General features: G+C 41.7%; 1 protein-coding gene and 1 pseudogene across 1 annotated transcript in view; one reads left to right on the top strand and one right to left on the bottom strand.

The window, feature by feature from the left end:
* Positions 1–7,768: 7,768 nt before the first annotated feature.
* Positions 7,769–7,877, bottom strand: LOC112318504 (U2 spliceosomal RNA; annotated as a pseudogene).
* A 6,582-nt stretch (positions 7,878–14,459) lies between these two features.
* Positions 14,460–16,038, top strand: part of ATP1A4 (ATPase Na+/K+ transporting subunit alpha 4) — a 33,867-nt gene continuing 32,288 nt past the window's right edge. The window contains exons 1-2 of the mRNA XM_053915896.1: positions 14,460–14,489; positions 14,642–14,701. Of these exons, the coding sequence (XP_053771871.1) occupies positions 14,460–14,489; positions 14,642–14,701 (90 nt within the window). The remainder of the gene's footprint in view (positions 14,490–14,641; positions 14,702–16,038) is intronic.

Genomic DNA, 16,038 nt, shown 5'->3' with positions numbered 1-16,038 from the left:
ATTCAGTGGAGAATTTTTTTCCAAATTCCTCAAAGAACACTCATATTATTTCAACTGTATTAGATGTAGAAAATAATATCATGTTACCCAGCTTATTTTATGAAACAAATATGATTTTGAGAGGATTTAATTTAAAATATGTGTAATTTCACTACAACCAAATAGTAGAATGCAAAAATGTTATATAGAAAACTGACAACTGCCCTGGCTGGCATAGCTCAGTGGATTGAGCGCAAGCTGCAAACCAAAGGGTTGCCAGTTCGATTCCCAGTAAGGGCACATGCCTGGGTTGCAGGCCAGGTCCCCAGTGGGGGTCACATGAGAGGCAACCACACATTGATATTTCTCTCTCTTTCTCCCCCCCTTCCCCTCTCTCTAAAAATAAATAAATAAAATCTTTTTTTAAAATTAAAAAAAAAGAAAACTGACAACTGACATTCACTAGAAAAATGATTAAATAATTATTTCAAAAAATGATGAAAAGGCTATCAGTAAAATTCAACATTTCTGATTTAAATGTTAGAGGAAAAAGCACATAGGAAAATGTAATAATGTTCAAAGAACAGAGGAAAGGATGTGTTAAGTCTAGAAAACTACTAACTATAGCAAAGTATAACAAAAGCATGAAATAAAAAAGATAAACTAGAAAAACTAAAAACTTTTTTTTGGTAAACTACATGATTAAATTCCTAAAATATCCAAGGAAGCCAATCAAAGCAAAACAACAGCAGCAACAACAAAAAATCCTAGAAGCAAAGAGTTCAAAGTTACAGAGTACAAAATATCAATTTTTAAAAAATCAGCCCTGGCTGGTGTAGCTCAGTGGATTGAGCGCAGGATGCAAACCGCAAACCAGAGGATCACCGATTCGATTCCCCGCCGGGGCACATGCCTGGGTTGCAGGCCAGGTCCTCAGTGGGGGCCACATGAGACCAACTACACATTAATGTTTCTCTCCTTCTCTTTCTCCCTCCCTTACCCTCTCTCTAAAAATAAATAAATAAAATCTTTAAAAATATATATTAGATAATGCCTTCGAAATAAAAATTTAAAAAACACCCAAACATACCCCTAAATATTGGTGAGATAGAAGATATAGTACAGGGCAATTCTATTTAGAACAGTACCAAAACAAATTACATTCCCGATTCAGCATGTGTGACACATAGTATTTATTAAAGAAAATTTAAAAGTGCAATAAGAATAATAAAAACATGAATAAAAGGAGAGCTGAATTCAACTGCTGCTTGGGAATACAGAGTGTGGTAAAGATAAAAATAAGTTACTACAAAGGGTCAATCCAGAGAGAGACTTCCGGCCAAGATGGAGGCATAGGTAGATACACTGTGCCTCCTCACACAACCAAAAGAAGGACAACAACAAATTTAAAAACAAAAAGCAACCAGAACTACCAGAAAATTGAACTGTATGGAAGTCTGACAATTAAGGAGTTAAAGAATAAACATTCATCCAGACTGCTAGGAGGGGTGGAGACAGGCAGCCAGGGTGGAGAGGACTCACTGCAAGGCAGCAGCTGGCAGAGCAGGCAGTCCAACATTTGCATGTGGATAAACTGGGAGGAACAATTGGAGAGTGAGACAGACTGTGCAACCCAGGGTTCCAGTATAGGAAATAAAGCCTCAAAACCTCTGACTAAAAAACCTATGGGGGTTGAGGTGGCAGGAGAAACTACCAGCCTCACAGGGGAGTTCACTGGAGAGACGTACAGGGTCCTACAACATACACAAAACAACCCACCCAGGAATCAGCACCAGAAAGGCCCAGTTTGCTTGTGGGTAGCAGGGGAAGTGAGTGAAAGACAGCTGAGAGCTGAGCAAGTGGCATTATTCCCTCTCGAACCCCTCCCCAGCATACAGCACCACAACACAGCAACCTGGGTTGCCCCGCCCTGATGAATATGTAAGACTCCACACCTTACTACATAACAGGCACACTGAGACAAAAAAAAAATATATGGCCCAAATGAAAGAACAGACCAAAGCTGCAGAAAAAATACAACTAAGCAAGGAAGAGATAGCCAACCTATCAGATGCACAGTTCAAAACACTGGTAATCAGTCTGCTCACAGAAATGGTTAAGTATGGCCACAAAATAGAGGAAAAAGTCAAGAGTATGAAAAGTGAAATTAAGGAAAATGTACAGGGAATCAACAGTGAACGGAAGGAAACCAGGACTCAAATCAATGGTTTGGAGAAGAGGACGTAAACATAAACCAGAACAGAATGAAGAAACAAGAATTCAAAAAAATGAGGAGAGGCTTAGGAATCTTCAGGACAACTTTAAATGTTCCAACATCTGAATCAGGGGTGCCAGAAGGGGAAGAGGAAGAAAAAGAAATCGAAAACTTATTTGAACAAATAATGAAGGAGAACTTCCCCAATCTGGCAAAGGAAATAGACTTCCAGGAAGTCCAGGAAGCTCAGAGAGTCTCAAAGAAGTTTGACCCAAGGAAGCACACACCAAGGCACATCATAATTATATTACCCAAGATTAAAGATAAGGAGAAAATCTTAAAAGCAGCAACAGAAAAAGAGACAGTTACATACAGAGGAGTTCCCATAAGACTGTCAGCTGATTTCTCAAAAGAAACCTTCCAGGCAAGAAGGGGCTGGAAAGAAGTATTCAAAGTCATGAAAGGCAAGGGCCTACATCCAAGATTACTGTATCCAGCAAAGCTATCATTTAGAATGGAAGGGCAGATAAAGTGCTTCCCAGATAAGGTCAAGTTAAAGGAGTTCATCATCACCAAGCCCTTATTATAGGAAATGTTAAAGGGAGTTATCTAAGAAAAAGAAGGGAAAAAATATGAACGGTAAAATGACAACAAACTCACAATAATCAACAACCGAACCTAAAAAACAAAAACAAAAACAAAAATGAACTAAGCAAACAACTAGAACAGGACCACATTGACAGAAATGGAGATCACATGGAGGGTTATCAGTGGGGATGTGGAGGGGAGAGAATAGGGGAAAGGTTAAAGAGAATAAGAAGCATAATGGGAGGTATAGAATAGACAGGGAGAGGTTAAGAATAGTATGGGAAATGGAGAAGCCAAAGAACTTATATGTATGACCCATGGACATGAACAAGTTGAGGGAATGCTGGTAGGAGTGGAGGGTACAAGGCAGAGGGGAATAAAAGGGAGAAAATAATGAGAAAACTGTAATAGCATAATCCATAAAGTATATTAAAAAAAAGAGTCAATCCAATCTTCAGGTAAGAAAGAGGCCTGCTGTAGACCCAGATGTTATCTTAGACTCACTCACAAACACTCGCCCTAAGCTCCAGAGAAGAGCCAGCAGCTTGAATGTGCCATGGATATATGGGGTGAAGCTGAATTGTCTGGATTCAGGCAAGTGATGAAAGGACAGCTCTCTCCAGGACTAAAGTGCTAGCAGGACCCATTGTTCCTTTGTTGAGCATTCCCCACACATAGCTTTCAGGCACAGTTGAGTGCCAAATCTGAATTTATACTAACCTATCTAACACTGTTAGCCCTACTCTGGAGATTCTCTAAGGCCCTTCCGTACCCAATTCAGAGCTACTCTGCTCAAATGGCTAGCTTTGGTGCATGCTGCAGACTGTTCTAAAATCTCTGAAAGGTCCACAAACCCCAAACAATCACAGCTGGTTTGGGCATGTCCTGTACCTCTTGCTAAGTCATCCTAAGCCAGGTACTAGTGGCAGCCGGCCTCAGTTCAAAGCATAAACACTCCCAGGTGCCTCCAAACCCAGCAGCTACCAACCACAGATCACTTTGAAGCTCCTACAAGGTAACCCCAAGATGGACACACTGAAGCTTCTCCCAAGAGACCCTAGAATCAACACGCACCATGGCCAGCTTCAGACCACACCAGAGCACCACTCAATTAGTGCCACAAATGACACACCCGAAGGGTGGACTCAGCAGTCACCAGAGCTCCACTAAATCAAATCCTCACATGAGGTCAGCCCACACATAACAGCTTGTCCACTGTGGTCACAGCCAATCCTCACAGCTGGTCAGCCTGAAGCACCTACTGACCTGCCAACAACAGCCAAGGTTCAACTACAACAGGAGGGCACAAACAACCCACACAAAGGACACCTGGCCCAGGTTACCAGGGAGACTGAACCTCATGTAACAGAACACAGGTCCAGCTGCCTGCTGCTTAAAAGCCAATACTTGAGACACCAAGGCTGAAAGAAACGGGTTTTATTTCAGGTTCAAGCAACCTGGAAGATAAGGAACTCATGTCTCAAAGCCCATCTACACATCTCAGTGCAGGCAGAGGTTTTTTATAAGGAAGGAGAGGGTAAATAGAGCAAAGAGATCAAGGAGGGGGGCAGGGGTTAAAACTTTCTCTACTGCAGATGGGCACAGTTCATTCCAATAAGGCAAGTGATGGGCTGGTATGGTCATCCTGGTTTAGTCATCATTGCTTCATGTTGTTATTAGACAGGGGCCTGGCCCTGAGTGGGTCTGCCTAGGGCCACCTGTAGTATGTGAGTTCTTGACTTCATGTAGGAAAGATTTCACAACACGAATCCAGATAATTATGAGGATACATTTATTAAAGCTAGGGACAAGTAAACAAGAAAGGGCTTTGCATAGAGGAAGCAACAGGGGAAAAAAAAGAAGCAACAGGAAAGCCTAGGGTGGGCTGCCTGAGCTCACTGGGAAGTCAAAGAAAAGGGGGCTGTAGAGATGGGTTCAGGGGATCAGCCTGGGATGAGCTGCCAACTGCCCATTGCCTTAGAGTTTAGGAGACGGGTGCCTACGAAGAAAGAAGTGGAAGGAAAAGGGAAAGGGCAGGTTTCTCCCCAAAAGGAGAGTGTGTGCCCTGGGTCTTTTGTCTTGAGGCTTTTATCTCTCTCTTGCAGGCAGGACTTTCAGGGGAAGTCTCAGGGCAGGGCTTCAGTAGAACATTCATCAGTTCTACAGGTGCGCCCTTTCAGGATCTTGGTCTCCACTGAATGATCAATGATGGGGCAGAGGTTCTTGAATCATTCATTGCAGCTCGTCCTGACATGCCCACTTAGTTTTGCTGCTTTTCTGGGCCTACAACTAAAATATAACTGAGGCCTAGATGTTATCTCCAGGAAGGTAAGGCCAGGGGAGGAGAGGTTACCCTGGGGGCAGGGTCCTTGTTTTCCCAGTTTTGCCCCCTGCCAGGCACTCAGGACCTTCCTTCCCATCCTGGTGACCATCTGCATCTGCCTATAAAATTCTAAGCCACTTTGTTCAGCTATCTGTCTCAGTTTGCCTATTCTACTTGCTTTCCAAGGAATTTTCCTAGCTTCCTATTTTCCTGTCTCAATGTCATCCTGGCTTTACATCATCCTGGTTTTATGGTTGAAGGTCAGCAAATCTCCTAGAGCTGTGATGCCTAAAGGGCAGAGTCTGTATCTGTTGAAAGTTAGTTCCTAGGATTCTTATACAAACATGCTGTTTATCTACAAGCTTCATATTAGTCAGTTAGCACTTACAGAAACAATGTCAAAAGAATGGTGAGGTGGGTTACAATTCCCCACTCTAACAATTTCCTACTGTCACACTCATAGGACACCTACTATATAAGACCACTCTGCCAGTATCGGGAGATAAAGCAGATATACCTGATACATACAGACAAACACTGGGAGGCTGCCAAAATGAGGAGACAAAGAAATATATCCCAAATGAAAGAACAGAACAAGACTCCAGAAGTAAACAAAATGGAGGCAAGCAATCTATCAGATGCGGAGTTCAAAATACTGGTTATAAGGATAAACTTAGGGGAGAACAGATGATCTCATTGAGAACTTCAATACAGAGATAGGAAACATAAAAAAGAAAATAGAAAACCAAATAAAACAGACAGAAAAGGAGAACCAAGATGGCGGCATAGGTAGACACACTGCGCCTCCTCGCGCAACCAGAACTGACGGAAAATCGAACGGCAAGGAAGCCCGACACCAAGGAAATAAAAGATAAACATTCATCCAGACCAGTAGGAGGGGCAGAGATGGGCACCGGGGCGGAGAGGACTCGCGTGGCCACAGCGGGACCGAGACTGGCAGAGTGTGGGACGAACAGGGCTGGCAGTCTGACCAATAGCAGACCCTGCGGCCCCACATTCACTCACAGATAAACCAAGAGGGCCGGACTCAGAGTGGCGGAGAACAGGGCAGGCAGAGCGATGGGTAGCACCCCGCGGCCCCACACTTACGCACAGATAACCGGGACGAACGGCGGAGAGCGAAGCAGACCTCATAACCCAGGGCTCCGGTGCAGGGAAATAAAGCCTCAAACCTCTGATTGAAAGCGCCCATGGGGGTTGGGGCAGCAGCAGGAGAAACTCCCAGCCTCGCAGGAGAGGTCGTTGGAGAGACCCACAGGGGCCTGGAGTGTGCACAAGCCCACCCACTCGGGAACCAGCACCAGAGGGGCCCAGTTTGATTGTGGGTATTGGAGTGAAAGATTGAAATCCGGTGGAGTAGAGCTGGCGCCATTGCTCCCTCTCAGCCCCTCCCCCACATACAGCATCACAGCACAGCCACCAGCGTTACCCCGCCCCCGGGGAACACCTAAGGCTCCGCCCCTTAAAGTAACAGATGCTCCAAGACAAAAAAAAGAAAAAAAAATGGCCCAAATGACAGAACACTTCAAAGCTCCAGAAAAAATACAACTAAGCGAGGAAGAGATAGCCAACCTATCAGATGCACAGTTCAAAACACTGGTTATCAAGATGCTCACAGAATTGGTTGAATCTGTTCGAAAACCAGATGAAAAAATGAAGCCTATGCTAAGAGAAACAAAGGAAAATGTACAGGGAACCAATAATGATGCGAAGGAAACTGGGACTCAAATCAACGGTGTGGACCAGAAGGAAGAAAGAAACATCCAACCAGAAAAGAATGAAGAAACAAGAATTCGGAAAAATGAGGAGAGGCTTAGGAACCTCCAGGACATCTTGAAACGTTCCAACATCCAAATTATAGGGGTGCCAGAAGGAGAAGAGGAAGAACAAAAAATGGAAAACTTATCTGAAAAAATAACGAAGGAGAACTTCCCTAATCTGGCAAAGGAAATAGACTTCCAGGAAGTCCAGGAAGCTCAGAGAGTCCCAAAGAAGTCGGACCCAAGGAGGAACACACCAAGGCACATCATAATTACATTACCCAAGATTAAACGCAAGGACCTACATCCAAGATTACTGTATCCAGCAAAGCTTTCATTTAGAATGGAAGGGAAGATAAAGTGCTTCTCAGATAAGGTCAAGTTAAAGGAGTTCATCATCACCAAGCCCTTATTATATGAAATGTTAAAGGGACTTACCTAAGAAAAAGAAGATAAAAAATAGGAACAGTAAAAATGACAGCAAACTCACAGTTATTAACGACCACACCTAAAACAAAAACAAGAGCAAACTAGGCAAACAACTAGAACAGGAACAGAACCATAGAAATGGAGATCACATGGAGGGTTGTCAATAGGGGAGTAGAAGGGGGAGAGGGGGGGAAAGGTACAGAGAATAAGTAGCATAGATGATAGGTGGAAAATAGACAGGGGGAGGGTAAGAATAGTGTAGGAAATGTAGAAGCCAAAGAACTTATAAGTATGACCCATGGACATGAACTATAGGGGGGGAATGTGGGAGGGAGAGGGTGGGCAGGATGGAGTGGAGTGAGGGGGGTGGGAAATGGGACAACTGTAATGGCATAATCAATAAATATATTTTAAAAAGAAACAAAAAACAAAACAAAAAAAACAGACAGAAAAGAAGAATACAATTACTGAAATGAAGGATGTATTAGATGGAATCAACAGCATTTTAAACTGATAAGAACAGATACTACACTTGATCTTAGCCAAAAGGCCGAGAAGCAATCAACAGCAGTTTAGATGAAGTAGAGTGTTAAATCAGAGATCTGAAAAATACGGAATCAGAAAACACCTAGTCGAAACATCAAAAATTTTTTTAAATCCAAAAAATAAAGATAGTTTAAGAGAACAACATTGAGTCAACGATATTCACATCATAAGCATACCAGCAGGAGAAGAGAGAAAACAAGGATTGAAAACCTATTTGAAGAAATAATAACTGAAGACTTCCGTAACCTGGCAAAGAAATAGATCTATGGGCCTAAGAAATGCAGAGAGTCCCAAACAAGATGAACCTGTAATCAAAGATGTGAGGAGTGGACATTCTGGGGAGTACCTTGTCCCTTGGATGTAGATGACAAGAGCTCTTTTGAAGAGAAATTTGATAAAATCAAATTTTTAAATGAAAATACCCTATGATTCAGAAACAGAAACTGATTCTACAGTTATTGCAACTCGAAGGCCTAAAGGTAGCTCTAGATAAAGCTACCTTTATCTAAGGTAGATGGCGTGTACTGTTTTTTTTTTCATTTTAAAATCATTTTTAGTTTTCAATTACAGTTGATGTACATTATTATATTAGTTCCAGGTGTACAGCCCAAAGATTAGACATTACATAACTTATTAAGTGATCATCCCAATAAATCTCATGCCCATTGACACCATAGATAGTTATTAGAATATTGACTATATTCCCTATGTTGTACTTTACCTCCTCATGACTGTTCTATAAAAATCAGTTTGTATTTCTTAATCCCTTCATCTTTTTCACCAATCCCCCAAATCCTCTCCCATCTAACAATTGTCAAAATGTTCTCTGCATCTATGAGTCTGTTTCTGTTCTGCTTGTTCATTTTGTTTTTTACATTCAATTGTTGATAGATATGTATTTATTACCATTTTATTATTCATATTTCTGATATTTCTGAGACAAACGGTGTGAGCCAGGTTGATGGCATCTCAGCTAAGGCTCCCACCTGATGGCACTAGGGAATAAGGGATCTTCAAAGGAACAATGGCCTCAGCCAGCACTTCTGTCTAAAAGAAAGCTGTTCCCCAGCTCTTGCCTTGATACTGGACAATTAAGTCCTTCCACATATGTCTCTGGTGTTTGTAAAACTGCTGCCCCAGTGCTGGAGCTCAAAGGGAGTGAGTGTGAGTAAGTCTATGTGCAGGCCTTCTTCCTTCAGCCTCAGTCCCCTCTGATTTTTATAGCCAAAAGTTATGGGGACTTCTTTTTCTGGCACTGAAACCCTGGGATGGGGAGGTCTGGTGTTGGGCTGGGACCCATTGCTCCTCAGGGGGGACCTCTGCAGCTAAAATATCCCTCCCCAAAACCAGGAGGGACACCTGGGGATCTAGTGATCCCAGCCCCAGGCCAGACCGTGCAACCCAGGGTTCCATCACTGCGGAAATAAAGTCTCATAACCTCTGACTGTAAAAAACAATGGAGGTTGGGTGGTGGAAGAAACTGCCCATCTATAAGAGAGTCCATTAAAGTGCCCCCCTAGTCCTAGAATGTATGCAAACCCACCCACTATGGGAAACTCCACCAGGGAAATAGCTAGAAAAGTACCAGTTGCTTACGAGAAGTGGGTGAAGTGACTGGAAATGGGGTGAGTGATAAGCAAGCAGCATTATTCCCTCGCCAACCCCTCCCCCACATGCAGCACCACAAAGCAGTGAAGTGGGCTGTCCTACCCTGGCGAATACATAAGGCTCCACCCCTTACAATGTAACAGGTGGGGCAAGACAGGAAGCCAAAGCAGCTGTACCTAATAGATAGAAACAAACACAGGGAAGCTATCAGATTGAGGAGACAAAGAAATATGGCCCAAATGAAAGAACAGATCAAAACTCCAGAAAAAATACTAAGCGAAACATAGATAGCCAACCTATCAGATGCAGAGTTCAAAATACTGGTGAAAACGGTGCTCGGAGTACCCATTGAGTATGACAATCACATAAGGGAAGAAATGAAGGTTACACTAAATGAAATAAAGAAAAATCTACAGGAAACCAACAGTGAAGCAAAGGAAACCAGGGTTCAAATCAATGATTTGGAACATAAGGAAGAAATAAACAGTCAACCAGCACAGAATGAAAAAACAAGAATTCAAAAAACAAGGAGAGAATAAGAAGATTCTGGGATGTCTCCAAATATGCCAACACGTGAATCATAAGGATGCCAGAAGGAGGAGAGGAAGAGCAAGAAATTGAAAACTTATTTGAAAAAATAATGAAAGAAAACTTCCCTAATTTGGTGAAGGAAATAAACATACAAGTCCAGGAAGCACAGAGAATCCCAAAGAAGTTGAGCCCAAAGAGGACACACCATAACACATCATAATTAAAATGCCAAAGGTTAAAAATAAAGAGAGGATCTTAAAAGCATCAAGAGAAAATCAGAGAGTTACTTACAAAGGAGTTCTCATAACACTATCAGCTGACTTCTCAAAAGAAACTTTGCAGGCAAGAAGAGACTAGCAAGAAGTATTCAAGTCATGAAAAGCAAGTATCTACAACCAAGATTACTCTATCTAGCAAAGCTATCATTTAGAATGAAAGGGCAGATAAAGTGCTTCCTAGACAAAGTAAAGCTAAAGGAGTTCATCATCACCAAGCCCTTATTATATGAAATGTTAAAAGGACTTATTTAAGAAAAAAAAAGATCAAAACTATGAACCGTAAAGTGACAACAAACTCTCAACCATCAACAACTAAATCAAAAAACCAAAACCAAAACCAAACTAAACAAACAACTAGAATAGGAACAGAATTATAGATGTGGAGATCATATGGAGGGTTACCAGTAGGGAGGAGGAACAGGGAAATAGGGTGAAAAGGTACAGGGGATTAAGAAGCATACTTGGTAGGTACAAAATAAATGGGGGGGGCGGGGGAGTTAAGAATAATATAGGAAATAGAGAAGCCAAAGGATTTATATGCACAACCCATGGACATGAACTCAGGGGAGGGAGATTGCTGGAGGGAAGGGGAATACTGGGTGGAGGGGACCAAAGGAGAAAGAAAATTGGGACAACTGCAATAGCATAATCAATAAAATATACTTAAAAATAAAATGAAATGAATCTCCCTTGTTATATCTGTTTATGTAAACATAGAAAAAAAATCGGAAGACCATGCAGCGCACACTGTCAACAGCAATAATGTCAGTGGTAAAGAATCTATCTTTGGAGAGAGAGAAAGTGGAACTTTCAGTTTTCATTTTGTACATTTTTAGTAGAGAAGAAAAATTCAATCTATTAGGAAGCAGACTATTATTTTTCCAACTGGGAAAGCAACATTTCTATTTCTGAATATTGATGAAGGATTGCATCAGCACCAATATAGATGTTGTCTTATACAGTCATATTTTTTCAATGCATGCCAAACCAAAATGTAATAAAACATTAAATAATAGAAAGAGAGAATATATGTGATATGCATAACTGAAAACATGTATAAATTATAGAAATATATATGTTTCAGATCCTTTTGGAAGAAGGGAGAGTATAACTTACAAAGCGTGTATGAAGTTAATACAATCATACCACTTACCTAAACACCAAAGAAGGTGAACAGAAGACATAAACATGTCATATTAAAATGAGAAAATACAATGTTATCACATGTAAAAGCATATTTTTACTCTCACTGAAAAGAGATGCACATTAAGCCACAAATAAAATAATGTTTAATTCAAACTTTTTATTGAGTACATACCATATATGTCAGACATTGTACTTTACATAGAGCACTTCAGTTTAATCCTTGCCCTTGACATCATGAGGCATAGATGGTGTCCCCCTCTCAGATCAGGAGAGGCACACAGAGGTTAAGTAACTTGCCCAAAGCCATACAACTGGTAAATAGAGGAGCCAGGATTCAGACTCAGAACTGATTAAAAAACCCAAGCAATACCGTTGATAAATCAACAAGCAAGTGCTGGTGAGGATGTGGAGAAAAGGGAACCCTAGTGCACTGTTGATGGGAATGTAGAATGGGTATGGCCACTGTGGAAAACAGTATGGAGTTCCTTAAAAAATTAGAAATGGAACTGTAACTGAGCAAAAACAGAGGTTCAGCTACCTGTCATCACAGAAGCCAGATTTGTGAGGCAGATGTTGGTACAAAAAAAAGAGGTTTTATTCAGGTGCTGTACAATCTGGGAGAATGGAAGACTCCTGTCTCAAAGCCCATCTTCTCTTCCTGTCATGGAAAAAGTCCAACCATCCTCAGCAAGAGGAAGACAAAAGCCAGTGTCCAGAATTACAGCTCCATTTAAAACTACAGTGCTTTGGAATTCACAAACAGCTGCTAAGCAATCTTGGTCCCCATCCAGGTAGCTTAGCTTGTTCCCAGCTTCTGCCTTTCAGGCTCCTCCTGGAGCCTGCTTGTGGAACCCACAGGACTATGGGCGAGGCAGCTGCCAGGGGCCACCAGGTCACGTACTCCTAGGAGAGAGCACAAATGCACCAGCAAGTGCATCACCAGGTGGGCAAGAGAAAGAGCAAAAGGCTTCCTTCTGGAGGCCATGGGTCACATGGCTGCTAAGGACAAAGTGGCCCATGGAGAGAACAGGCAAGTGCAGGGTGTGAGTACAGGTCACAAACAAGAGCACCTCTTTGTTTCCCTGGGATTATATTAGTTTGCATGTGGGGTGGACCAGGTGCTTTCTCAAAATGACCAATTCACTTCCCAAATTTTTGCATGCTTCATATGGGTCTACCTCCCTTCTTTCCCCATGCTAGACTGACAGACCTCTTTGATCAGCACCTCCCACTGCATCATTTTGACATCCATGGTGCATGTGCTGGCCTTCCCCTGGTCCCACCCCCAATCTAGTACCGGAGCAGGTGAGGCTTTTTTCTATTCAATTATCTGGCTAGCTTTTCATGTGCTCAGTGTCAGAACCTCCGTATGCCACCATCTTGGCCAATGGGAGAGACTCCCTGGTACTCCAACTGACTGTTTTATGGAATTGAACTGCCTTTTGACCCAGTGATCCCTATTCTGGGAATATATCCTAAGAATCCTGGAGCACTGATTAGAAAGAATATATGCACCCCTATGTTCATAGCAGCATTATTTACAATAGCCAAGATCTGCAAACACCCCAAGTGCCCATCAGTAGATGAGTGGATAAAAAAGCTGTGGTACATTTACACAATGGAATACTATACAGCAGTAAAAATTAATGACCTCTTACCATTTGGGACAGCATGGATGGAACTGGAGATTATTATGCTAAATGAAGTAAGCCAGTGAAAGTAAAATAAGTTAATAAAAGAAAAATATCTCATGATCTCATTTATATGTGGAATCTAATGAACAAAATAAACCAATGAACAAAACAGAAACAAAGGCATGAATACATAGAACAGATTGACAGCTATCAGGGATGGGGAGGGGGACTGGATAAAAGAACATGAAGAGATTAGCTGAAGAACATATATGCATAACCTATATACACAGACCACAGTGTGGTGATGGCATGAGGGAAGGGGAGTGGGGGCTGGGTGGAGATGGGCAAAGGTGAGGGGAAATGGGGTCATTTGTAAACAAAAAAAATAAGTTAAAAAAAGGCCCAAGAAAGATCTGACATATTCTATCTGATCTCCTAAAACTGAAAGTGTAAAGTCAATGTTTGTGGAGAAGTGCACCTCAGTAAAAACGTGCCCACACACAGAGTACCTGCTTTACTTTTTGAGTCACCTTTCTAAGGTACCTCTAAGCACCAAACTAAGGCTTTATTCTACTTTTCCCCTCAAATAGAAATTCTTTCTGTGGCAAAATCTACTCCAATCACCCTCACACCCAGAGACTGAGACTTCTGGGTTCTCAGAACTTTCAGAAAGCCATTGTGATGGCAGACTTGGGCTGTTGCCAAGATACTCACAGGCCCTGGGGCTGGGGACTCCCAGCATGCCCTGAAGCCCAGCTGGCCCCTCACTCCCACCTCCTCAGTGCCCTGTGGCATCTTTATCACTTAGGCTCATCCACCTATTCTTCTCCCAGGCCCTCACCTTCATTTCCTCAACTCCATCTCCTCACCCTTTTGCCTCCTGGTAACTCTCTGAGGCCCCAGGCTTTTCTCACCCTTCCCACCCTTCCTCCTCCCACCTCTGACTTCTTCACCCTTCAATCCTCTCACTTACTTTCCTTGGCATCTCCCTCCTCTGGCCTTTGCATTCTTCTCTTAGTTTTCCCCCTTAGTCCTCTCCTCCTCTCTCCCCTTTGCCTTCACTTCTTCACTGCCTAACTTCTCCATTCCACTTTCTCTCCGCTCCATTTCTCCCTACCACTTTGTTCTTCTCACTTTTCTGTTTCCTCCCTTATTTTCTCCTTCACACCATCATTTCTGTCACTCTCATCCCCTCATCCCTTCTTCCTCTATGCTTGCTCACTCGCCATCTCTGCTTTCTTCCCAACAGTTGAGCTGTGTTAGTTATATCCAGGGACAACGATGGAACTTGTTGAGGGAAAAGGAACAATGACTACTCATGAGCAGTATCTCAGCCCAAGACATAGAAGGAGGCCACAAAAGGGTAAAACAAAGGTGAAGAAGAAAAAAAAGAAGATAGATATGGAAGGCCTGAAGAAGGAAGTGGTCATGGTGAGAAAACCCAAAATGGATGCTGAGCAGTTGCCCTCTGAAAATATTCCTTAACCCCAGCCTTTTAACATCTTCCCCCAAGTGTTTCTCCCTCTCCCCTGGAAATAACCAGGGTCATCACCTCTCCCTCAGTAACTGTTCTATCCCCTCAGAATGATCACAAATTAACCTTGGAACAGCTGAGCACAAAGTATTCCGTGGACCTGACGAAGGTGAGTGAAGGAAATCCCTGAGGGAGGCCACCAGGACTCTTACCCTTAACCTCCACCCAGACAGATTTCACAGGCCACACACACACGGCAAAAGGTGATAATGTTAACTGTCCCAAAGCGAGCTCAGAATTAGATTAGAGAATAAAACAATGGTTTAAAGCAGCACTTCTCATACTTTTGTCCCTAGGACTGTTTTACACTCATAAATTATCAAGGAACCCAAAGAGCTTTGCTTATGTGGGTTACATCATCCATAACTATCATATTAGAAATTAAAATTGAGAAATTTAAAATTATTTCTGAATTCATTTTTAAAAAAGAATAAACTCATCATATATTAGAATAAATAATTTTATGACAAATAACTGCATTTTTCAAAGTAAAAAATTTAGTGGCATTTTAGATTTTTGCAAGCCTCTTTAATGTCTAGCTTATTAACAGAAGACAGCTGAATTTTCATATATTTTCAGTATTAAATCTGTTGTAATATCATGTGTCATGCAGTCTTTGGAAAATTCCATTGCACAATCAAGAGAATGAGACAGAAAAAGACAAACAACAATTTAGTATTATTATGAAAATTGTTTGAACATGTGGACCCCGCATGAAAGGGTCTTGGGACTCCATATGTCCCCAGACCACACTGAAAACCACTGGTTTAACAATAAAATCATACATTACTACTATTATTATTACTATTACTATTACTACTGCTGCTGCCACTATACACACTATTACAATGACCACAGATAAAAACCTTGAATACAAGCCTTCAAAATGTAATCTCCTCTTAGATTTAGAATTTCTTTGCTGGAGGGGCTTCCTCTGGCAACCAAGGAGGAGTATAAGGGACTTATCTTGTTTTTATTAAAATTGTATATTTTTCAGTTGGGAGGTTGGGAAGTGGCAGATAGGGATTAAAGAGAGTTTGTTTTATAATACTCTAGTAGGTTCTAATATCATTTTCTTTAAGAGAAAAAAGTACACAAGCTTGCACAAGGCTGAAGTGAGAATCTATGCATTTGTGTATTTAGCTGATTTTTTCCTATTTCTAAGCAGGAGAGTCAAAGTGTGAACAGTCCATATGTTATTGACATTCTGTAATGTGTCCCATTATTACATTAGCCTTGCATTTTATTTCTATATTACAAATTATCCCCACTAGATTTAGAGCTCCGTAAGCATAAGGACCATTCTTACTGATTTTGGTATCCCTACCAGAGCATCAGGCTCAAGATGGGTGTTCAGAAAGGTTTGTGAATCAATCTATAAACTCAAAATTCATCCTGTGTAAGCATGCTCAGTGATATCCCTTCTTTAACACAAATTTTAAAATC

This window comes from Desmodus rotundus, chromosome 12 (genome assembly GCF_022682495.2).
Source record: "Desmodus rotundus isolate HL8 chromosome 12, HLdesRot8A.1, whole genome shotgun sequence".
NCBI classification, from domain to species: Eukaryota; Metazoa; Chordata; class Mammalia; order Chiroptera; family Phyllostomidae; genus Desmodus; species Desmodus rotundus.
Note: the sequence above shows the minus strand (reverse complement) of the source record. Positions and strands in the feature narration are given on the sequence as shown.